Below are 26,289 nucleotides of genomic sequence, written 5' to 3' on the forward strand. Positions count from 1 at the left end.
ACCCTTTTGCATTGTTGGTGGGAATGCAAACTGGTACAGCCACTCTGGAAAACAGTATGGAGGTTCCTCAAAAAATTAAAAATAGAACTACCCTATGACCCAGCAATTGCACTACTAGGTATTACCCAAAAGATATAAGAGTGCTGTTTCAAAGGGGCACATGCACCCAGTGTTTATAATAGCGCTATCGACAATAGCCAAATTATGGAAAGAGCCCAAATGTCCATCGATGGATGAATGTGTGTATACACACACACACACACACACACACACACATATATATATATATATATATACATAAAATGGAATATTACTTGGTGATCAAAAAGAATGAAATCTTACTATTTGCAACAACGTGGATGGAACTAGAGGGTATTATGCTAAGCGAAATTAGTCAGTCAGAGAAAGACAAATACCATATGACTTCATTCATACGTGAAATTTAAGATACGAAACAGAGGAACATAAGGGAAGGGAAGGAAAAAGAATATAAAAACAGGAAGGGAGATTAACCATAAGAGACTCTTAAATACAGAGAACAAACTGAGGTTTTCTGGAGGGGTTTTGGGTGGGGGGATGGGCTAAATGGGTAAAGGGCATTAAGGACGACACTTGTTGGGATGAGCACTGGGTGGTAAGTGTAAGTGACGAATCACTAAATTCTCCTCTTGAAATCATTATTGTACCATATTTTAGCTAACTTAGATGTAAATAAAAATTAATTAATTAATTAATAAATTAATTAATTAATTTAAAAAAACATCTAGGTAGGAATCACTATTATCCTTATTTGCAGATGAGGAAACAGGGGTTCAGGGAAATTAAGTGTCTAAAGTCAGTGGCCAGTAGGAAGCTGACTTAATTCCAGAATTCAGTTTCTTGCCTACACTTTAATACTTTATACCCACCTCATGTTGCAGTAGGTGAGTTCTGTCTGCTTTCTAGGTTCACTTAATGACAAATAGGATGGAGACTTAAAAGAAAAATCCCTCAGGCTTTAAAATTCATAGGATTCAATCTCAATTATTGAAATTTCTTGCAACTTCATTTTTATAATCTCCAAGTAGCCTTTTAAGCTTCTATTTTCTTATAAATTATAGCTTTTAAGTTAGATTAAAAGGAATGTTATTTTCTTTTCTTTTATTTAATGTTAGGCACATTAGACTACACAATTATAATGTGGAAGAGAGACCCTGACTGTATGAATAGGCTTACCTGATACTTGAGCATGTCCACGTTATAATATGTAGCCTGGGGTTTTTGTTCCGACACTTTCTTTAAGTGAGTCATCAAATTTGGCATGTTTACCCAGAATTCCTTGGTATTGGCATCATTTTGAGTGTTATCGCTATTCAGTTGGGAAAAAAAATTGTTGAGTCGCATCTTGTGACAAATATTATCCATTCAAAGAAGCATCTTAGCAAAGTGTCATCTGATTTCTATATCCATCTATGACAATCTATAGAGATCATACTACTAACAGTACTATAGCTTTAGTACAACTGCAGTTCTGAATGGTATTATGTTAAGAGATTAATACACATAAGGAAGTATGATTGTATTGCTACGAATTTCAGTGAGTGCCCAAAAATATCAACCAATCCTGATGATAACTGGTTGCTTTAAAGAGTGAATTATTTATTAACCCAAACTTAATAGCTCTTTCTACATAACCACAGTTTCCTCTGAATTAGTCAGTTAATGCAACCAAGGAGCTGGGTACATTGATTTTTTTTTTTAATTGACGTGAACAGTAGTTTCTCAGAAATTACTGAGTTAAATATTTGCCCAAATGTAAACACAGTCTTTATCTCCAACTGAGGAGAAAAATGTGATCCTAAAACTACCATGGTATTTTATCTGAGAGCATTTCTGAGAGCATTCAGATCAGAAAATAGTCACTGCACTTACAAGATGGTCTTGGAATTTAAATGATAATAATCATGGTAGTTACAATAAAGAAATGTAGTCGTGATGAATTCAGGAATTTGGTATTCTTTTTTTTTTTTAATGTTTATTCAGTTTTGAGAGACAGAGAGCAAGAAAGGGTGGGGCAGAGAGAGAGGGAGACACAGAATCCGAAGCAGGCTCCAGGCTCCGAGTTGTCAGCACAGAGCCCGACGCGGGGCCCGAACTCACAAGCTGTGAGATCATGACCTGAGCCAAAGTCAGTTGCCCAACTGACTGAGCCACCCAGGTGCCCCAGGAATTTGGTATTCTTAAAGATTTGTTAGCTTTGCTCAGGTGTCTTTCTATACGTCAGTCACCCAATGTATCTTGAAAATGCTTGTCTCAATGACAAATGGAATCAGTCAAGAGTGTGAGCAGCCTCTGTTCACTTTCACATAATAAGGAAACTGAGGGCCCAAGTAATTCAGTAACCTGACATACAACTCACTTACTGAATGGAAATTAGAGGTTAAGAAGACAGAAGGATGACAGTAATAAAGTGATGAAGGCAGGCCAGAAGTAAGTTGGTATGATCCAGCCTCCAAAAGTCAAACAAATTAAGAGAATGAGTCAAAAAAACATCAGGGCTTTAAAATTGCTACTGATCTGTTAGGAGGGAGTGGCTGTGGGGGGCTCAGTCTCAGCATGACCCATGTGAATTCTGCTGGGCCCTGGTATAGGTTGTTGAGGACAAAACAAAGCTCTACAACTGTGGGCATGTAGGATGTGGATGGAAAAGATTCCCGGCCCCTGAGACATTGCCCCTGGGTAAGCTGAGCTAAGGATGCTGATGAGGGCTGTCTAAACTTGTATTACCTAAGAGCATCCAAGTTACCCAGAGGATGGAGATAAGAGTGATAGAGAGTCAGTGAAATTAAGTGATTTGCTTATGGGTAACAGCTAATAAGAACAGTCAGGATTCCAGCCCAGGTCAGTATACTGTAGGTCATACTTTCCCACTGTACCAAAATAGAGGTACAGAATGAATATCCAGTAACATGTCATTAATTTGTACTAAGCAGATCTGAATAGTTGGGAAAATTTCAATGACACTATTTTTTTACAGAAATGTATTTTCTAAGTTTAATAACAAATTAAGCTAAGTCATATATCTACGATAATTCCTCAGAGAACTTGCTTTAATAAATATTCAAGAAAGCTTTGTCAATCAGATAGAGATGCCAGTTACTTGGAGAGGCGATTCTTGAATGCTCAAGAAGTCTTGAGAATTCTTTAGTCTTATGATTGGCTTCACGGTTGTTCCCGAATATTCTTTACAAGCAAACCCCTTTCGTAATGGGAAAGTAGAAGTAAACTTCAATTTGGTCCCTGTCAATCAATGGGTTGCAAACCCAAAGGTGTTCAGGTGCCGAGCTGTGAACCTAAATGAAGTCTTTCAGAACACATAAATGAGAGAATTGGCTGGTCTAAGGCAATAGATGTTAAAAGGCTTGTACTGTGATCGAGAAAAATACTCGCGTATGTTGCCTTTTAAAAACTAGGGCTGGTAGTAGTGATGTTAGAGCAGTCCCGCATAACAAACCCACATAAGCTACATGGCCATGAGTTACCAATCATAGCCCTGACACAATAATCAAATATTTAGAATTTATAAGGTCCAAATGAGTATTTTTTATTCTTGTTTTAGCAGATAATAATAGTAAGGTAAGGGTCTATATAATATTGTGTCAGGCAAAAACATACTCAGGGTGTTATTTAATTCAATTCCTAGGACTGATATATTAATATAAGTATAAAACTCTTGCATATATGATTAAAAACCTGGCCACATAATGGCCTAAAAATGCAACAAAAACTGTAACACCCATACTCGTCTTATTAACAAACAAACCAGTGAGATGATGGCACCTAACTCCTAATTTCAGACGGAGGAACCTTGACAAATAAAATTAACTGGCTCAATGTGAACGTCAAAAACAGAGAGGGAGAGTGAAATAACAAGCTTCTGATTTCCAGTCTTGATTGCTTTACGTTTATTTTTCATTTAATGCATGACCATATATTTCCACACTTTTAAACCTGGAATCAAGTTTGCCAGTTAAACCATCACAAGGACCAAAGAGGAGGAGGTGATCTTGGTAGTCACCTGACAGATCTGTGACTGTTTTGTCACCACTGAGTGAACAAGTCTCAGTGAAGAAAGCAACGATGTTGGTCCTTAAATTCCAAATACCGACAACCTTTAGCTATTTCTACATAAATACCCAGCTTGACTAAATTCTTTAAATGATAGTTGAGTTGTTCATTCATTGAACGAATGTTAGTTAAGTCCTTACTAGATGCCAGGTGTAGTGGAAGGTACGGACGATGTGGTGGTGAACTAAGAGATGTGTTCCGTTCTCTCATGGATTTTACAGTCTAGTGGGGGAGATGGATGAATGAAGAAACACAAACAGATAGATATATAATTATTAATTCTAGCAAGAGCAACAAGGGAAAGAAAAGGATACCTTGAGAGGGAATAACAAGAGGGCATATTTGGTTCAAGAATGGGGGTTGGGGGTGGAAGAGGAGTGGAATGGTCCAAGGAGACAAGGCAGAGCTGAAATCTGAAGAGTGAGTCAGGGTCAGGTGAAGAGGGACAGAAATAGTATCAGAGGCGGAGGAAACAAGCACACAAATCCCAGTCTGTTCTTAAGCCTGGCAAGCCTGGCTGGAGCTACCAGCATTCTGAGGCAGGACGGTGGGAAATGGTAACAGAGAGGCAGGCAAGGGTAGCCGACTCTAGGTCTCAAAGGCAGTGGTAACAAGTTTGCATTCAGGTACAGACGCAATGCAAAGCCACTTGAGGATTATACGTGAGGATGGCCTGATTCACCTCACAGAAAGTGACTCAGCTGTTGTGTAAAAAATACAGTAAGGGGGCAAGCTTGGATGCAGGAAGAGAAGAAGGAAAGCATTTTCAGTGGTCCAGGAAAATGACAGTGGTCACTTGGACAGGGAGGTCACAGTAAAGAGAAAAAAATGGCCACTTTAGAGAGAGATTTTTGAGTAAAATATCAGGACTCAATGATAAGAAGCTGTCAAGAATGACAGTTTTTTGTCTCATTCATTGCCGGTAATTAACTTGTATAGTTGATCATTTTTAATAGCTCCATACATGTGTATGTTTGTGTGAACCCACATGCATGTAGGTATGATAGGTCCATGTTCAGATTTAACAGTTAGAAAATGTGAATAGAATATTTATATAAACAAATTCACATTAGCTTCTTTGAATACATGTACAGTTCCATTAAAACAATCACCATTACTGAAAAATTATGTATTTCACGAAAAAGACTTTCAAGCTCATGTGAAGACGAGCTCACAGTTCAAATATCATTTGACTTTAAAAGATGCTAAGACAACAAATGGATTTTAGTCCTTTTATTGGGCTCATTTCCCACTCTCCTCATCCATTGTTTACTGATGGCAATGAATAAACAAACTGTCACTGGTACAGCTTTTATTACTCTAAATGTCTCTTCAGCCCCTTGAGATGGTTGGCCGTTAGAATACATATAAGCATCTACACACGATTATACACAAAAGATTTTTACAGGTAGCAAACTTCTGGGTTGAATCTACAAACATATCTGAGTAGTGGTAATTTCTCTACCATGCTATTTTCTTGCTAAGGTATATCCTTCATCTAAGTATCCAGTGCTAAGCGACACACATCTCTAAAAAATTTGTGCAAAATATATTTACCAGCAGAGAAGTTGGGGATTTGGCAGGACGTGTTCTAACCTGCTGAAATTTATCACCCGAAAAGTCAGAGCAGCTGGCGATGGATTGTTGGCAAAGTGTCTGGTGATGCCGGCAGGAAAAGACAACACCATCTCTCCAGTAATCTTCACGATACATCTGGCATATCAAAACACATGAGAGGAAAGAGAGAGAGGAAGCCCAGGTCAATAAGCTGTGAATCAAAACAGTTGGGAAAAAGAAATGATTTATGTAACAATAGTACAATAGCAGGAGAGACACAAGGTAAGCTCTTAAACAATTCCGCTGTCAACTACTAAATCATTTCCAAGACCTGAGAATGCAAGGTTTGTGTTAACACTTATCCCAAAAAGTCGCCATCTGTTGAATGTGCTTTTGAACTGTAAGAAAAATGCAGCCTTTCTCTTTCTGTAGAAATGTCTATCTGTTCACCTCACAATAGAACCACCTATTTTGGTGGTTATTTTGGTCTCTGATTTCTGAATCTTTGGCAACATATTTGAAGATAATAAAATCAAACGCACAACATTATCACACTATTGACTGGGTCTTATTTTAGTTCTCAGTAACATGATTGATGTCTTGAATATGTTCTTTTCTGTACTGAAGAGGTAAACTCCTTGCTTCCATTTAACTATATATTTATCCCATGTCTATTCAGTTGAAACTGTAAAAATCAGTCATACAAGTTAGCACCATAAGATAATAATTTGAAAGGAAGATTAACTGTTTTTTTTTAAAGTGCTTTGCTGAGGCACAACTGACATACAATAAATGGCACTCGTTTATAGTGTAACCTTCCATAATTTTTTATATATTTTATACCTGTGAAGCCCTCATGCAATCAAGTTAAGGAAAATACCCAGGACCCCTAAGAGTTGCCTCACACATTTCTGTGATCCCTCTCTGCTGCTTTTCTCCTTATCCCTAAGCAATTGCTAACATAGCTTTCTGACACTGCTATTAGTTTGCACATTCTAGAATTTCATGTAAACAGAATCATAAAGTATGTAATTTTTTCATCTGGCTTCTTCCACTCTGTAATTAGAGATTCATCTATGTAGTGTATGCATCAATAGTTCATGACTTTTTATTGCTGTGTAGCATATGGCTAGCCCACAGGGGTTTTGTTTTGTTTTGTTTTTAATCCATTAATTTGTTGAAAAACATTTGGACTCTTTCCAGTTTCTAAGTATTACAAATAAAGCTGTGGTGAATATGTTTGTACACGTCTTTGTATGGACATATGCTCTCATATCTCTTGGCAAATAAATGTAGGAGGAGAATCACTGGATCACACTGAAATCAAGTAGCATTAATCCACCAACTTTGTTCTTTTTCAAAATTGTTTTTGCTTCTGTAGCCCCTTTGCACTTCAGTATGAAATTTAAAATCATGGTGTCGATTTCCATATAAAATCAATGTAGTTCCAATTCACCCTTTATTGCCTGCACTGAGAAAATTATTGAGCCCTTTGTATATACTTTTTCTTTGCCCGCAGGCACTATGTTAAATTTTGTCAGTAGAGGGCGCTAAAAAGACATTGCAGGAAAAAGAGATTTTTCCTTCCCCGTTCCTGGGTACTTGCTAGGCTGGCTTCCACAGTACTTAGGGCATACCCGGTGCCAGGCTCTTGCAGTGCCAGAAGCTTGTGTGTGGGACCTCTGCAGAGCATGTGGCATCCCCAGTGTGTGGGTACTGCAGCCCGTGTGGCTTTGATAGTGCCTGGTGGTACAGGCAGCTTCCCCAGCATCTGGCCCCTGTAGTGCATGTGTCTGGGCTGCCCCAGTGCCCAGATCCTGCAATGTAGGTGGGTTCTCTGGCTCCAGTCTCCTGTCACGTGCACACCTTCCTTCTCCACAGCCAGCTTCTGCAGTGCATGGTGACCTGCAGTACCCACCACGCGGCCATTAGCTTCCTCTGCCACCCCCAAGTCAGTTTGCTGTGGAGTATGCCTCGGTGAGACACCTCCTCGTAAACAGCTGGGAGTGTGCTGGGCTTCCTCCGTATCATGTCTGAAAACACTTAAGGAAGAAAGCTAGGCATTCATATGGCACACCTCACCTCTCAGGGGTCACTGTCCTTTACCTGAGATCCAGGGTCTGGCAAATCATTGTTCACATGTTTTGTCCACTTTCAAGGCATTTTCAGGTAAAGAGATAAATCGGTCCCTGTTACAACACTTTGGCCAGAAGCAGAAACCTCAAAAGGATTATTCTTCTTTAGGAAACAGTAAATATTTAAACTGAGTGAACTTCTTTACGACTTCCCTTTACATCTGGATAACTTACCCTTGTACTAGTTCTATAACTTTAAGTTCAGGACTGTACTTTCTAGGGAAATTGAGATTAATAGATGGAAACTCTGCTCAACATCTGAGCACAGGGAGCGCCATTTGCCCCGTAGTCATTTTGTATGTTGTGTAACTGTGATTGTTGAGACACATGTGTCTCAGGGGAGATGGCCTTTGGTGCATAGTTAAAATAGCTTATGGGAAGAATTGCTACAGCCTCTTATGTATAAGGCCAGGTTGAGGTGAAGGGTGGAAGCAGGAAAGCTTCCTAAGGTAGCCATGTTCCCCTTCTCTCCCCTCATTCAGATATGGTCATCCATAACCCTGCATTGCTCTGGATGAAATTTTTGGTTTCTGGCAGTTTGCACGTCCATCTCTTCTGGAGAGTACTGTCGATTCCCCACTTTGGATATCAGGTCTGCTGTCTTCCCTTTCTGCATTTCAGCTACATAAACCTTGCATTAATTACTGGGGCTGAGCCCAGACTTCCCCTTAAGCTGAGTCTATTCTCAATGCTTTTCAACATGTGGATGTGCAAAATACTATTTCACGACTTCAGAAGAAAACAATAATTAGTCAGAGCATTTGTTAAATCAGAGTTCAGTACCTACTGTCCCTCAGTACATTGTTGTCAGCAGCAGTGGCTGAAATGTTTTTCAATTGGTAAGGGATCTGCTCAGTGACTTTTCCAGGTTGCTCAAAATGAGGTGTAAGTGGTGTCTTGGTGAGGGATAAAGTTTCTCTTTTGAAAGCCAGTCAGCGAGGGGAGGCAGTGGCATTATTTAGTCAATAAACATTTATTGACTCCTAATCATGTAATGTTTGTTTGTTTGTTTGTTTTGAGTGGGGAGGCCATTTAAAAATCAGCAAAACAGCCCCGTCTTCAAAGGGCTCATGGTGTCGCGTGGCTGATGAAAGAAGTAGCGAATATAAACCAGTGTAAGAAGCACCAAGCTTCAAGGGGAGCCTGGGTAGCTCAGTTGGTTGAGACCGACTTTGGCTCTTGTCATCATCTCGCAGTTCCTGAGCTTGAGCCCAGTGTTGGGTTCTGTGCTGACAGCTCGGAGCCTGGAGCCTGCTTGGGATTCTGTGTCTCCCTCTCTCTCTGACCCTTCCCCACTCATGCTCTGTCTCTCTCTCTCTGTCAAAAATAAATAAACATTAAAAAAAAATTAAAAAAAAAAAGAAGCACCAAGCTTCTTCATGTATATTACATTTCTGTACTGCATGTCAACTGTCACAGATTTATAATTTATTTGCTCATTTAGTGATTCATCCATTCAGAACTTTACTGACTTATTAATTCATCCAGTATCTATTTCCAGATCTGAAATTTTCTACACAAAATGAATATTTTCAACCCATACTCACTAAAGGAAAATATTTGTTTAACTTTAACGACTGTTCTTATCAGTATGCAATGTGGCGACATTACACATGAGCTTGAATTATGGAAATCGAAAATACTGCAATATGGAAATATTAACAAACTCATGTTATGAACAAAATTCGAAATCATGAGAATCCCCACAAATGAAACATTTGTCAAGAATGGCAAAATTTCAAGGTCACCTGGCTAAGTGACTTCTAAACTGGGTTCTCCCTATTGCCACAGGCAGTACCAAGTTAGCCATCCAACAGAAATGCTGGCCAATTTTGGTTAGGAAGTGTGTGAGTGACATATGTGAGGTCATAAGAAGTACAAGGCTCACATAAACATGACTTTCATGCACTGCTTTGATAACCAAGCCCACAGTCTCCTCTGTGCATGTGCAGCTGTCTGCCCTTTCATTGGTTTGGGTACTAGGCAAACTCCTTTCCATGTTTCAAGACTCGGTTCAAAGGCAGACCTTTCTGAAGCCTTCCTTCATAGTTTGTTTATTCGGCCTTCCTTAGTTTTTCCTGTATAGGTTCCTTGGATAGATGTACGGATTTTTTTAAAACAGTTTTGTAGGTTTTTTTGCACATATCTTACCCATGATTATAAAGCGAGCGCTATGTCTTGGGGGCAAATTACACAGAATCTAGTGCAGAGTAGGAACTCAATAAAATGTTAAAATAAATTCATACACTTAACATTATCCATATAGAGAGTGTCTATGCAGTGTACCAGCTATTATGTAGTGCCCTAGAATGGGGAGGGAGAAACAGGACAGATGTGGTCTTCACCCAAACTTCCAGTTTAAGTGGGGAGGCAGACACTTAGATAAATAATTGAAATATGATGATAAGAGAAGGAGAGCACATAACACAGAAACATGTTTATTTCCAGGGGAATAAAGACTTAACCCCTTGTGCCTGGGTTGTTCAAATAGGAGTAGATAATGGGAGATGTATTTCCCCGGCCAACAGCAGAAGTCAAGGAGTTCTCTGCCTATGAGCAACCGAGAAAGACCCGGGTATCAAAATGCCTATTACAGGTGTTCTGAATACTCCAAGAAAGAGTATAACTATACTCAAATGGATCATATATCATACTATATAATAATTAAAGTGGTAGATTTCTGTTTCCAATATATGGTCTGAAAGCAAATGGGGAAGGCTTTGGGTCCAGGATGAGAAGGAACCACAGGCAAAAGCAAGTCCACATGCCTTTTCTGTAGCATTTCTCTATGTGGTGCTGTGTTTGACTTCCTCCTCCTCCTCCCCTGCTCACCCCAGGATAGAAGTTTTGAACTTGGGTTGTTTCTTTGAAAGTGAATAACAAAGGAGCAGCAATTAAAATGATTCACTGCCTGGAGCTAAAATTAAATTTAGAAGGATGTCATTTCATGATCTGTTCATAAATTTCGGATCTCATAATTTCAATGAAATTATTGAATCTTCCATCTATCAATAATGCAATATATACAGCAACTACTTATGGCAATATAATTGAAAACAGACTCAGTATATGCAATTGTTGAAGAGTCAAAGACTCAGTTAATTTGGAAGGACATAAGAAAAACACTAATATTGCTTTGGCTCAAGCGCCACATCACTGGAATGCCAAGGTCATGGATACCAGCATCACAGGTGCACACCTGCCCACATACGTGCTCTAGCGTGCTGGGCAAATTGAAACAGGATGAAGAGTCCAGCTGGTATAGGCACAGACCTACAAAGTGACTGGTAGGTTACTACACCACTCCTTAGGATTTAAGGAAGATTATTAAAAGCTTCTTAGCCCCCCTTGCACCATAACTACACTTCTTCTACAATGGACTTTGTATTATATGTATGCACAAGTCTTATTTTCCAAATCAACTGTCTTCATCACCAATATAACCCCTGTCTAGTACAATGGCAGGCACATAGCAGCCATTCTGTAAGTACTAGGGGAGCCATTCAACTCAACTTATTCAACAATTGTGCCAGATCCTGCTTTAGGTGTTGAGGATATAAGAATGAAGAAAATGCTCAAAGTCCCATTTCTCATTCTGGTGGGGGAAGAGACAGACAGTGGACACTGAAAACATGCAGCACGTTAATTAGAGAGAAGGACAATGGGGGACGGGGGGAAGAAAGTGAGGTTGGTTGGGAGAAAGAGCTGACAGTGGGTAGGAAGAAATGTTGCTATTTGCATAGGGTGGACAGAGAAGGGCTCTGATAAATCTGCTGAAGAATTCTGAAAGAGGTGTGGGGGCAATCACCCAGGAAGCTGGAGAAGATTTCACCCAGGCTGAAAGGGCAACAAATGCTGAGACCCTTAGATGCAGACGAGGTTGGCCAAATGGCAGAGAACAGCCATAAACCCAGTGTGGGTAGAGTGGAGTGGGTAAGAACGCCAGTGATGGAGACAAGATCAAAGAGGTGGTAGCTGAAATGGGGGAAGGGTCCCAAAGGACAGATAATGTAGAGCCTCATAGACTATTCTAAAGCATTAGGGTTTTGCTTTGAACAAGACAGGAGGGGTTTGAGCAGAGGAGTGATATTTTGACAACAGATTTTAGGGGGCAAAAATGGAAGTTCTCCTACCACCAATTAGGTCTCTCTGAATAAATTAATGAATGAAAGCCAATGAGTAAGCAGACAAAAGAGAATTCATTCTTGGGTGATTCCCAGTGTTTTTCATGCTGGTATAGACATCTCTCCTGACTACTTTTTAGTCTTTCTTATTCTTTTAAAGTATGTTTTTCCCACTTTTCTCAAGTCTGATGAGCCTGAGCTTTCTAAGGTATAGGTAGGTCAGTCAATAATAAGTATAATCCTTAGAACTGGTATTACAGAAAGTTATACAGATTGTTCAAAGAAGAGTCTACAGAAATACAAGTATGTGTATATGAAGTATGTATACAACTTAAGCACATGGTGCTTAAGTGCTCTAACAGTTCAAATGCATACTCTGTAAGAGTAGTTTTTAATTCCTATTGATATGTGGATGTGGCAAATTACCATCCTGCTTTGAAGATGAAGGAGAGAAGACATGGGGGAAACCAGAGTGCTACAGGCTGAATATTTGTGTTCTTCCAAAATGTATATACTGAAATCTGATCTCCAATATGACGGTGCTTGTTGGGAGGTGATTAGGTCACGAGGGTAGAGCCCTCATAAATGAGATCAGTGCCTTTATAAAAGCGACCCCGAAGAGCTCCCTAGCTTCCCTCCCCCACCCCCATTTAAGGTTACTATGAATCAGGACGCCGCTGGCTCTGGTCAGATACTGAATCTGTTAGAGCCTTGATCTTGGGAAGTCTTGGGGACTTCCCAGCCCCAAGAACTATGAGAAATAGGCTTCTGTGGTTCAGAAGCCGCTCAGTCCATGGTATTCTGTTATAGCATCCCAAATGGACTAAAACACCAGAGTCCATAGTGTTTGTTTTTCTACAATAGTCTGGGCCTAGAAGAAAATCTAAATGTTGTTGAAAAGGACATAACATTTAGGGAAGTTGATAGATCCCGCTGGCTAGATAGAACACCTAAGGTAGAGTTACTAATCATGTTGCCCAGCATAATATTGTTAGATTTAGACTTAAAAAAAAACTAGTGTTTCTGAAGTGTAAAGAGGAATCACAATTACTCATATAAATTCCCACTTAAAATATATGTGGAGATCCAAGTTTTCATTATACTTAATTATCGCTGTTTCAAAATTTTTCATAAATAGTCTAGGGTCATGTGTTAACATTTATTATTTTTCTAATTCTTATTTCCATGGATACTAAGGTTTTGTAAGTCCTGGTCCTTATAAGTAAAAAATAAAAAGCAATTCTTTCCTCACTTAGATTTATTTGTCCTTTGTTTACCCATCACATTCAGACCTGGAATTGTGTTAGTGATACACTTGAAAGCCAGTTTGACTTTGGTCTTTTGTTTTCAGTATAGACTAATAATCACTCTTAATTTTTTTTTTGGATCATAAACCTTTTTGTGAAATTGATGGATGCTGTGATCCTCTCTATGAACAAACGCACTATGCACACACATAAGATAAATGGTATAATTTTCAGGGAATCCATAAACTTCCTGAACTCTATCTATGGAACTCCTTATAGAAACGCAAAATATTTAATCATATTATATATGTATTAGGGTCAAGTCCACCTTCAGTATGTACTGAAATAAGTGAAATCAGGCTCATGGAATTAGAGTAGAGTGGTGCATTTTTCTCAAGAGTTTACTTTGCCGTGATTATAATTTTTTTGGCCAATTTCTCCTTACTTCGTATAGATAACATATAACCTGTCTTCTTACTAATCTCTGTGTTATGAACACAGCCATGTGTTTTGTTCCAGGTTCTCATTCCAATGCACCATGTTTCAGCTTATATGTGAATGATTCAGATCCATTACAAACTAAGACAATAAAGACATGATCTAGACATTTACTTTTGTGAGATAATAAGTGTTTTCACTGTCTACGTGGTTGGGTTAGGATTGTCTATAACTTGCATTCAAAACTGAACCAGAGATTTCTGGATAGTAAGATAATAGATTATTGGTCCTTTGGCACGTTTTTAAAAAAGCAATGAATTAATATTTCTAATTAAATTTTCTCCTCCATTCTAGGTATGCTGTTATTGTTAACCAATTTCTTTTTCCTGGTTTTAGGATAAGGAATGAAATAGTTATAACTAGGGTGTCCCCCACTGAATGGGATAGAGTTTGGAGAATCCAGTGGACCAAGCCCCAGGCTTACTTGCTTGGATCTGCTCCTTTGAAGTAGGCATTGACTGTTTCTGTAAATGCCGCTGCAACGGGGAGGGTGTCCTGGGCTCCCATGGTCAGGGGGCTGGGTCCCCTGGAAGAACCTGCATGAAATGGAAAACTTTCATTTATTATGGACATAGGAGACATATTAATATGTGTGGAACTAAAAGTCCATTGAAGGATAAAAGGATGAAATCTATTACTGAAAACACATAATGTGCTAGGAACCATGTGTGTATATTTAACATAGAGCTCAAGTATTTAAAAGGAAATATTTGGCTGGTTTACAAACAAACACACTTGAAATTAATTCAATTGTGTATTTTTCTACAGAAAAAAATCCAAGCAGAAAATAAAGTCAGAGGGGGTTTTCAGTGTTTTAAATAAAGCGTAAGGCAGTATTTGAATGACAGTTTGTACAGCAGGTTAGTTACTAAAGAAAACTTACTAGCTTCTTATTTGAGCATTTACCCTACACAAATGCCCACACACTCAAAACTTCTTGCGTTTCTTTATTTTAAAGAGACAAATGGCCATGGAGTATCATGTTACACATTGTCCTTTCCTGGGTTATTTCTGTTTTGAAATGCCCAATTAACTTCAGATCAAGTAGGCTCAAGTTTACATGTCCAAAAACATACATGCCATAAGGTACACCTTGACTTAACACAGACACACAAATGCATCAATTTGCACTATAAACAGTCACAGTGCTGCTCATGTTTATTGAGGACCTGCTATATACCATGTGCTGTGCTAGATACCTTACAAGAATCCCACAAAAGCCCTTTAGGATAACCATTATGATTTCCATTGTATAGAAGAGAAAATTAAAGCTCAAAGCGATAAGGGACTTGCCCAAAGTAACAGTTAAGTGGCAAACCTAAAATTCAAACCTAGATTTGCTGTCCTATAAAGCTCATGTTTTCCCCCATTATACCATATAGTTTGTCTAAAGGAAGCATTTTCTTTTATGGTTTTGATAGAACTTGAGGTTTCTGAAAGGAGCAAAATTTAACATTGTTGTTTTTGCTGTTTGCTGTCTAGGCATGGTACTGAACAGTAAAGTTTTCGTAATGACAAAGTATTTAATTGTGTTGGCGATCATTGCTTCTCCTTCTTATCAAACAAAACACATTTATTCTTCCCCACCCTAAAGCAGATTACATATTATGCTTTTTTTCTTTTACCTTCAGTAACTTCTGTAATCTTCTCTGGCTATTAAAAAATCTACCCTTTGGGGCGCCTGGTTGAGCATCGGACTTCAGCTCAGGTCATGATCTCACAGTTCTTGAGTTCAAGCTCCACATCGGGCTGGCTGCTGTCCGTGCAGAGGCCACTTTGGATCCTCTGTCCCCCCCCCCCCCTCCCCACCCCCTCTCATGCTGTCTCTAAAAAATAAATAAACGTTAAAAAAAAAACCTACCCTTTGTGTATCTTCCTCCTCAATAAAGTTTTCTCTGGCAATTCTCATTCATGCAAGTCTCTTCTTGTGCTATCTTCCCTTGGCTTTCTGTATCTTGGACTTGGTAATTGATCAACAAACATGTGCTTACTATTTACTATGTATATGACACTATGGTAGGTTCTGGGGATTCAAAGTCAAATTACATATAATCTTTGTCCTCAAGGAGTTACAGTTCAGTGGGCTAATATTATCATCAACAATATTCACTACCAGCATTACCTCCATCACCGTTATTTGTTGCATACTTACTATGTGTTTTACATATATTCTCTAGGTAAATGTACAAAGCAAGTGGAAAGGTCAGGGAGGGTTTCATTGAAAAAGTGATGTTGGAACTGAAGTTTGACAGTGAATACGATCTCACGAGGGTGAGAAAGAAGAAGGCCCAGCATATACATATGTGTGGAACTGAGCAAACATATAGCATTTTGAGAAACCACAGGAAGTATGGCACTGTTTGCATGTGAGTGGGTGTGAATGCAGTGGGTATTGAAAGGGGAGACAAGGGAGGAAATGAGGTTTGGGCAGAGGTTAGAAATTAGGTCATGAAAAGCTTTGTTTATTTAGGAAAATTTGTTGATTTTATAGGTGATTTATAGGCATTGAAATCATAATCACTTTTTGAGAATTTAATACAAAACTATGGATGCTTCTCAAAGCAGAGTGCACCCATATACAGCGTTTATATAATTTGAAATAGCCCTTGGGAGTCCTGAAACAGACGTTAAGAACACTGTCTCTAAAAGATGGGAGGCCTCTGAAGTATTTGAACTAGGAAAAAAAAAGAAATAGGGGGGCTATGAGGGGGATTGAGTGTCCATTGCTCCAGTGATAGAGAGGCAGATAATTCAGGGACAGAAGCAAAAATGTAGGTGAAGAGACTTCTTAGAAAGAAAACGATAACATTGGCAAGCAATGCAGATGTTAGCAGATAAAGGGAATGTCGTAGACATAATGTTTTTCAGTTTTGCAAGGCATTTAATAGTTTTCCATGCTATTCTTGTGAATAAAATTGTGAAAGTTGGGTGGATAATACTCTTGCCAAGTGAACTGGTTAGTAGATGAGTCACAATATTCAGTGAGCATGAATCAGTGGTTTTATACCTGTTGCAAAGGAAATCTCTAGTGGAATATCCCAGAGTTCTCTCCTTAGTCTGGGCTCTTCAGTGCCTCTGATAAAACTGGGAGATGCTCAGAAATGACACAGTATAGTGCCTAAGAGCATGAGATTTGGCAATAGACATACTTGGGATTGAGTCTTATTTCTCATACTTGTTATTTATATGACCTTTGACAGGGATAATATAATGACACCCACTTTGTAAGCCCATCAGAGGATAAAATGAAGTAAAACATTTAACACAGTGCTTGGTACATAGTAAGCCCTCAATAATGATTAGCAATTTTTATGATTATTAAAATTTAAGATAATACAGAGGTTGTCTTGAATAATGACAGTCATTGAAGGTGCTAAAAATGATCTTTTGGAATATTGGGCTGAAACTGAGAAGAAAACTATCAGCAAAAACAAATGTGGAATTCTTATATATCAAGGTTAAAATTAATCAAACAATTATGGTTTGTGGAAAGACGATGTGAAAAAAATATTTGGGGAATGGAGTTGATCATCAATTGTCTATTGCTGGCTGGGCTCTAAACAGGTCACCGACTGGACTACATCAGTGGGTGGGTTACAGATGGATCCCTAGAAAGGATGGCTTTACTGCTTTTTGTTTGAGTGCCTAGTTTTAAAGCTCACCAGATGGTAATCAGGTCACTTATCCACAAGCTGAAGACCAAGCTCTTCAGCATAATGGTGTACAATGCCATCTGGGGTACTATGGTCTGAATGTTTGTGTCCCCCCCCCCCCCCCAATTCATAAGTTGAAAATCTAATGCCCAACGTGATGATATTAGGAGGTGGGGCCTTCGGCAGGTGCTACAGTCATGAGGGCGGAGCACTAGTGATTGGGATTCAGGCCCTTATAAAAGAGGCCCCAGAGTGCTAGCTTCTCCCTTCCACCACATGAGGACACAGCGAGACTGGAAATCTGCAACCCGGAAGAGGGCTCTCTAGAGGACCCAGCCACTGACATCCTGATCTTGAACTTATAAACTTCCAGAATGCTGTGAAGTAAATATATATTGTTTATAAGCCACCTGGTCTGTGATAATTTGTTACAGCAGTCAAAATACACTAAGACATGCAGTCTGACCCATGCCTATCCTTCATGACCCACCTACCCCCATTCCCTCCGGAAATCCTATATTCAAGCTATGTTTCCTATGGGCACTATAGCCCCTATTTATATTTAATCTATAAGGACAGAAGAAAACATCAAAACTTTACAAAGAACCCTTTTACCTCAAAGGATCCAAAGTTTACAATTCTAGGTTTTTTGCATCCTGATACATTGCAGTTAATGCCATTTTTGTTACTTTTTCCATTTATTTCATAATTTTCCTTATTTCTATCTGTTCTCCACACCATTTTTGACAAGTTTGTATTATTCTATGGTCTCCAAATGTTGGGCCATTTCTAGGTAGCAGTTATTCTAAATCCATCTTTGTATAAATTGGTCTTCTTTTCCTTTTTAATTATTTCCATAAGATATATAAGTTTTATTACCGCAAGGTGGATGACCAAAACATAAGGCAGATAAATTTTTTATTCCTAACAATGTCAGATTATTGCACATAAAGTTTATACTCAATGAAAATGCTATTAATAAAGAACAAAAGCTTCTGTTCCCCTTCAGTAACTGTGACAGTATCTGTTAACATGATTATTGGAAAACTGGACTAAAACAAGGAGAGTCTAAGATGGTGAGAAATTTAAGCCTCATGGCTTAAGAGGACTAAGACAGGCCTAGAAACTATTTTCAAAGATCTCACATAATATAATCAGACAGTGACTCAAGGGACCAGCATTCATGGCCATGGTTCTACAACTTAGCAGCTTTGTGGTCTTGGGAAAATCAATTTACTTTTGGTTTTCTCAATCATAAAATGAAGGCAATAGACCAAAGAGTCTCTGTTTCAGGATTCTGTGATTTTAGGTTGTTTATAGGCACTTAATTTTCTTTAACTGTAGGAACAATTTTCTAACACAAAGATAAGCTTCTTTGAAAACAGTATACCTTCACTGAAGGTTTGAGCGGATCTGTGAAACATTTACAGACCCTCCACTACGTGCAAAATAGTGGTGGGAATGCAAATACGGAAACTTTCAGGAAATAAGATAAACATTTGGAAAATCGAATAACAGTAACATATGCAAGTGAGAGCTTAATGGTTCAGGTGATGGTACTATGAGATTACTTCACTGTGAAATTAATTGCTAAGTGAGCAGTACAGGGAGGCTGTTCTGCGATTTAACAAGAGGAAACTTCAGCTCTGGAGTCATGTACACTTGGGTGTGAATTCTGGCTGCTTCACTTACAATCTGTATGACTAGGGGCAAGCTATTTAATCTGTAACTCTGTTTCTCCTCTTTAAAATAGAACAGATAATGGTAGTATCTATGTTGAAGGCTCATGGTGAACATCAAATGGAATAATATTTGTGGAGTCCTTAGCATAGTGTGCACTTGAAAAACATGCTATTGTTGTTATTGTTGTTGTTATTTTTTTCTGGGTAAACTTTCCAAGGTTGTTGAATTAGAGTTGGTTCTTTGAAGCTGAGTAGTTATTTAGGCAGAAAACAGAGAAAGATGATATCACAAATGGTATTCTTCACTGAGCACGGAGATAGACTAGTAATTTTAGGTTTCTTCTATCACTAAGATTCTGTTATCATAAGAACAATGAATTCTGTGCATGCATACTTAGTTTTCTTGCAGATCACACAGGTGGCTATTATATATGTGAAAGTTGCTTGATATGATGCTTGGACCATTAGGACATAAAAGCTGGTTGAATGCATGTTTTCTTTCATTCGTTCAAATGTGAATCCCTGTAATAATTAAGCACCCTGCTAAGTGCTGAGTGTTATGACCCTCCCTTCATGGAGCTTGTAGTATGGACATAAGTGAAAGATAAAAGGCACTATATGAAGTTAGAGCACAGTTTAATATTATAATTATTATGCTACTGTTAATGATTATTTTAAAAGAATTCAAGGTAAAGACAGTATTTATTATGTATATCTTTCAACATAATAAAATGTCAAACACTAAGATGGCTTTTTTTCTTTATACACTGAAGAGATGAACAAGTTCCATATAATTATCTCTGTTTCACTAGCTCAAGTCACCCTGCTAGAAAGCAGTACAGCTAAAATTCGATTCTAGGTCCTGACTCTAACAAAACCAGTCGTAGTAACAAAGAAAACATCTGTACTTCTTATTGCATACCAAGAACTATTCAAGGAGCTTTACTTATATTAACTCTTTATTTTGATAACATCCCCATAAGGCAACCATCATTATTGTCCTCGTTTTATAGATGAGAATTTTGAGATTCTGAGCCACGCAGTAGCCTTGTCCACAGTTACCCAGTTAGTAAGCAGTATGAACAAAAGAGATGCAAACCTAGGATTGACTGACTCTGGATCCCACATTCTTACCTACTCTGTTCTGACAGCACAGAAGTCAGAACAAAATTATGTTAGGCACTTGATGGCGAATCTGTGGTGTCCCCACTAGCTGTCCCACTAGCTGTGGATTTTTGACAAAATAGAAATTCTAGAGTCTCGGAAAGCAATTGGCATGCACACTTGGGGAGTTATGAGAACTGGAAAAAGGCACATAAGGGTCAGTATGTGGTAATATTTTCTCAAAGACAGTCTTCTATGACTCTCATTACCAAGCAACATCACACACACACACACACACACACACACAAACACACACACAAAACCTAAGGCTAAAAAAGAATTAAATCCTCACAACGATATGATATCTTTAAAAGGTCATTAATTTGGTGAAGCATTTCCTGAACAGTCAATTGCAATATGAGTGTAAGTGTGGAGTATAGATTGTATATGTAAACATATGAAAGGAGGAAGGGGGAGAGAGAGAGACAGATTTTTAAGAAAGATACAAAAAAAAAAGCGAGGAAAAGAGGAAGCAAACTACTCGGGTATAGAAATTGAGCACAAGAAGGCAAACTTTACAAATAAATGAATGCTTGCGTGCCGGGTTGACAGCTGTCTGGTCCCACACTGCCACCAGTCAGTCGTTGGCATGGAGGTGAAGCATGTAATCAAGGTATGCCCAAAGCAAACCTGAGCAGGGGCTCACCTCCCTTTTCTGTACCCTCTTCTTCATTTTGTGTACAGTGTTTTCCACTTTGCAATATTGAAAGAAGTTTTTTTCACATCAAAACCTGCTCATGAAGAGGACTTTATTTTCAGTTGTTTTAAATGTAATATGCATTTATGTCAAAGTAGCGCTTCCCTGAGTGGTGTTTGTAGCATTTGTCTCTATGTGCTCAATAAATGGTAGTAACTACTGTTTACTGTGTCCTCACTTTGTGCCAAAATCGTGTGATGCTTCACTTGGACTATCTCCTTTCATTCACACAACTGCCTCAGCAGATAGGGGCTATCTTTAACAACCCTTTCTTACCAAGGAAGAGTTGGGAACTTAAGTAACTAGCTCAAATTCAGAGAGCAGGTAACCTATATTTTCAGTCCTGCTGCTTTGCTGTTACAGTGAACAATCTAGGACTGTCAGAGGGTGTGGCATTCAGTCCTGACTGTGCTGCTTAGTTCATATCTGACCTTGGGCAGGTCAGTTATTCCAGCTGAATCTCCATTAAACCAGAACACTGATATTGGTGCTAGCAACCTCATCCGACTGTAGAGAGGGCTTGCACTCGTAAAAGCCCAGGCGTCAGAAGAACAACAAGCTTTACCTTCTGTTCATCTGGGGTAGGAAACAGTCGCTCTGAAGGCACAACTTGAAGCATCAACAGCAGGAGAGGGCGGTCTTGTTTGTTTGAAGACCCTTCTACCCTTGCAGCCTAGCAACCCAAATAACTGCTCATTCCTCCAGGCCTGCTGTAGGCAGGAGGGAAATGAGCCTTATGTATGTCCACAAGCAGGAATGCTGGAGATGGAACCAACAGATGGAAGGAACAGAAAGTCTCAGAACACATAAATGAAGATGGAAGAAATTCCAAGAGTTCTATAAAGTAGTGGGAGCTGGGTTAGCTTTTTTTTTTTTAAGTGGTTCAAATTAGTTAGCATTAATAAAAAGATAATTATATTTAATTCTATGATAATTTAATAAAAAGACAATTATATTCAATTCTATGATAATTTGCAGATGATATCCGATGTGGTGTAGTCATAGAGACAAAGAATGTTGGAATCAGATTGAAATACATTTGAATCCTGACTTTACTGTGTGACCTTGAGCAAATTCCTTAACCTTTCTGACATCCAGCTTCATCATTTTGTGAAATGGAGATGGTACCTCCTACAGATGTTGCGATAATTTAATATGATGATGTAGAATGTCCTTGTTATCTAAGGATAGTCAGTATCAGAAAAAAAAATCACTTAAACATGAATGTATTTATGCGGTTCCTAAAATTTCATAGTGTGTAGTGATAAAAGGCTTGACTGGGACTCAAACTGTCATAGACTAAATTTGTGAAAAAAAATCTCTTAACACAGTAATTACTGAGTTCTTAAAATTACTTGTGTAATTACTTAACACAAATAATTACTGAGTTCTTAAAATGAACAAAAATTATTTGTGTTGGTATTTTAAGAAAACGGTTCACTTTTCTGATAAAATTGCATGAGAGATTTACATACCAATCTAGGTTCAGATTCAGCTTTGATTCATGATCATAAAGCGAGCTGTTATTGCAGAGGTAATTGAGAGTTTTATAAAATTTCTAAGGGCCTCTCCATGTCTTGATTTTTTTTGAAGTGCGTATGATGTAAGCTTTCTTTTCTTCTTTACTTATTAATAGTTTTATTTTTGCTAAACCCTCAACTGACAATGACTTTGAGTATAACCTAAAGATCTTTACACCATTGCTTTCATTGACTTTATAGAATCCTGTATTTATCCTACGATCGGCAATCCCACTTTTCAACAAATGTGCACTGTATTTGCACTGGATGTCTATTGTTTGTAAGATCAGACATTTATGGAGAAACTGATTGACTGCATTTATGTAGTGAATAGGGATGCATGCTATAGATGCCAGTGTTCATTTATGAAAATTGATGTTAGAATTTGGACTAATGTTATAAATAAATACTTCCATGTCATATTGGTCTTCACTTTCCTACAAAATCCAATAACTGCAAAGATGCCAATAATCACACTTTGGAGAAGAGTTTTCTGCACATAATGAATGCTCAGTAAATGATAGCCATTACCATGAACAACAAGGAAAAATCTGCCTGGCAGTCACAATATATAATACATTGTTTCAGGCTCTCCTCAACACTGCATGCATGTAACACACCAGAGATGATAAAGAGATTACAACTTCTTAGTCAGTAGAAAGAATTGTATCCAGAGAGCTTAACTTGAGAAGGTAACTTGTGCTCTTGTGACCTTGTGAATCTTAGCTGAAGTGATGATTAACAAAGCAATGTTACTTTTTCAAAAAAATTTAGGATGGGTTTGTAAGAAAAGGAGTCAAAAGAAAGTTATTACATAAAAAATGTTCTATTTTTTTCTTCTGTACATCTTTGAGTGTTACAATTTTACATAAAGTAGTTGGTTTAAATTATATGAAATAAATATGTGTATATTGTACATATGCATATATACATATACAAATATGCAAGTATATGCAAATAAATATTTGTATGTTGGTTTAAATTATATGAACTATATGTATGTTGTATATATGTTTGTGTGTATGCTGCACTCTATACATTAATTATTTTGTATATTTTTGGTATATTTGTATGTTTTTGTCTATTTTAGAATTTTTGGTAGCCTAATAAACGCTCTAGCCTAATCTAATAAATAATAATGCTGGCATGAGAGCTAAATTGAGCATACACTTTTGTTCTAAGGACTTTGCTAAATGTTTTACATGTATTACCTTACGTGAACCCTCACACCTTTAAGGGAAAAAAACACAGATTATTATCACTATTTTATAGATGATAAAACCAGAGGCTTCTAAAAGTTGTTTCCCCAGTTGCTACTTGGGTTTCTCATATCCCGAGATAAATAGCATCAACTTACTTGCTGTGTGCCAATAAAAAGGAAAAAGGGCAAACCTTATAAAAAAAAGGCATCAGTATTACTGAGTACCTGCCCTGAGCTAAACACTGTCTTTTATGCTTTACACATAGCACATCATTTAATTACCACCAGAATCCTGTGCCAAATAGACATTACCACCTATTACAGATCAAGAAAGCGGGTCTGAAAAAAGAGTCATTTGCCCATATTCTCAGACAGTAGATGGGGGAGTCAGGATACAAGTGTAAGTCCACTTAACTTCATGCTTCTTCCATAGAAGGAGCCTCAGAGGCCTAGTCTTGCCTCACAGTGGCATTGTGTGAATTGTATCTGTTACATGCTTTTCAGTGTGCAAGACATTTCCTTTATGAAAATGAGGAACACACTTAAGAAAGTCAGCTTGCACAGAGAAGTATTAAGGATACTGAATTCTGGGTGTGTAAATGGGATTAGAATTATTTTCAGTCTTTCCCCTTGTAAGTCCCTGTTCACCTGCCCGGATATATATATCAATGCTGAGGTGTATTTCCTACTTTTCAAATTCCACTCAGTCCAGAAACATGATCAGTTGACATTTTTGTCATGTTTTATAGAGAATGTTCTTCAAATTGGGTCTTTGCTTACAGTTCCCAAACCATCATCCAACATTAATGCCGTCTTTCATTAACCTCCTAAAATAATATTTTTTACTCAGAAAATAAAAATATTATACTTTGTATTCATCATCAAAGTTACATCAACCATATCCAACACAAGGACTATAGTTAAATATGGACACAAGGTGGGAGACAAAGCCATAATGAAAATGTTTTCAGTATGAGGACTCGCCTGACCAAATCCTAGACAATTTCATACAGACATTACTAAGATTTTGTTTGACCCCACAAGGCTGAGCCAGCTACAGCATGGTATACAAAGAACATGAATAATGATATCAAGAGCTAATTTATATAGAGCACTTAAGTGTGATGGCCACTGTGCTGGATACTTTATATGCATTTTGTCTTCTAGTCTCAAACAGTTTTTTGAGGTACAATCCAACATTATGTACATTTTAGCATTGAAGGAATCAAATCTTAGAAAATTACATAATCTGTTCAAGGAACTTGCTCTACAGTAAGTAGAAGTGCTGGGACTGAAAATCAGATCTAACTTCAACTGCATTCTTTTTTTCCCTAATTTTATTTTAGAGAGAGAGAGAAAGAGACAGAGAGAGAGAGCAGGGGAGAGGGGCAGAGGGAAAGAAAGAGAGAGAGAATCCTAAGCAGACTCTACGCTCAGCATGGTGCCTGACGTGGAGCTCAATCCCGCAACCTTGAGATCATGACCTGAGCCAAAATCAAGAGTCCGAAGCTTAACCGATTGAGCCACCCAGATGCCCCCAATTGCATTCTTAAACCCTACCTTATATTATCAATGTTTGCCCATTCATGTTAGTGAACTTTGCTCCAAGATCCAGCTGGGTGCACAGCATGCATCCTCAGTGGGGTAGTACCACCCCAAAGGGTATGGAAATTGGCTTTTAGGGGAAGGCAAAAAAATCTTACCTTTTTATGTATAAAGCACATGGATACACATAGAGTACACATCCAGATGTATAGTACATCTGTGATATTAAAATTCTACTGAGGAGCAATTAGGGGAAAACAAAAATCTAACATGACTCCCTGGGTAAGAGGAGGGGATAATGAAAAGAAGCTTGAGCTCCACTGGTTTCCAGTTTTAAAAGAGCCATGGACGTGAAAGTCCTTGTACACCTCATCATCTCTCTTGGGAAAAACTTAAAGCACCAGTTTTGCTAAACGATAATAGTTTCTTTCTTCAAACTTATGCTGAGTAAATAATATCTGCAGTGCCAGAATGATTGTGATTTAGTCAAGATACTTGGAAAAATATCTAGAAAGAACCTTACATACAAAGGAAGAATATACAGGAAAGAAAGGCTGGAGCGCTCGGTCAAGCCCGGAGAGGTATTCTTCCATGAACAACATGAGCAGTCCCTGAGCTGAGGCAGGGAGGAGGTGAATATAGTCGGCGGATTTGATATAGTCAGAGAAGGTGGAGCGAGCCTGGCTCAGGCTTCAAACCAAACAGGAGCAAGGTGAGAATACGATGGTAGGGGATGGCGACACAGGTCCAAGACACCAAGAGAATGAGCAAGGAGTCTATTAAGGAATGGGAAGAGTTAGAGGTTCCAAAAAAGACATTCGAGCACGTTTGGGTAGAGGGAGTACATTTTCCTGTGCAAAGTCCGGTGTGTCTTTTTAGAGAAGTGGTGGCTAGTGTATGGCCTGGGAGTTGACAACATGAGCGTTTAGCCTGCGAGAGTCTTTCTCAAGTACAAGCAGGAAACATGACGATTTTTAAACAGGAACAGGACATTCATCAAAAAACCATAAGTGGCTAAAAAAAATACGAAAAGCTCAGCCTCACTAGTTACCAAAGAAATGCAACAGGAAGAGATAAATTTTTACCCTTTCAGATTAGAAAAGATCTAAACCAACACTTGGTGAGATAGGCACTGCAAAATCATGTTAATGGAAGTAAA

At 38.3% G+C, this 26,289-nt stretch overlaps 1 protein-coding gene across 23 annotated transcripts in view; it reads right to left on the reverse strand.

Moving 5' to 3' along the window:
• The window catches only part of SGIP1 (SH3GL interacting endocytic adaptor 1), a 205,230-nt gene that overhangs the window by 6,814 nt on the left and 172,127 nt on the right, over positions 1-26,289 (reverse strand). For all 23 annotated transcript variants that reach the window (XM_047872939.1, XM_047872936.1, XM_047872935.1 and 20 more), the window contains 3 exons: positions 14,093-14,204; positions 5,665-5,820; positions 1,216-1,348 (listed from right to left, as the gene is read on the reverse strand). In XM_047872939.1, the coding sequence (XP_047728895.1) occupies positions 1,216-1,348; positions 5,665-5,820; positions 14,093-14,204 (401 nt within the window). The remainder of the gene's footprint in view (positions 1-1,215; positions 1,349-5,664; positions 5,821-14,092; positions 14,205-26,289) is intronic.

This window comes from Prionailurus viverrinus, chromosome C1, assembly GCF_022837055.1.
Source record: "Prionailurus viverrinus isolate Anna chromosome C1, UM_Priviv_1.0, whole genome shotgun sequence".
In the NCBI taxonomy this organism is placed as follows: domain Eukaryota; kingdom Metazoa; phylum Chordata; class Mammalia; order Carnivora; family Felidae; genus Prionailurus; species Prionailurus viverrinus.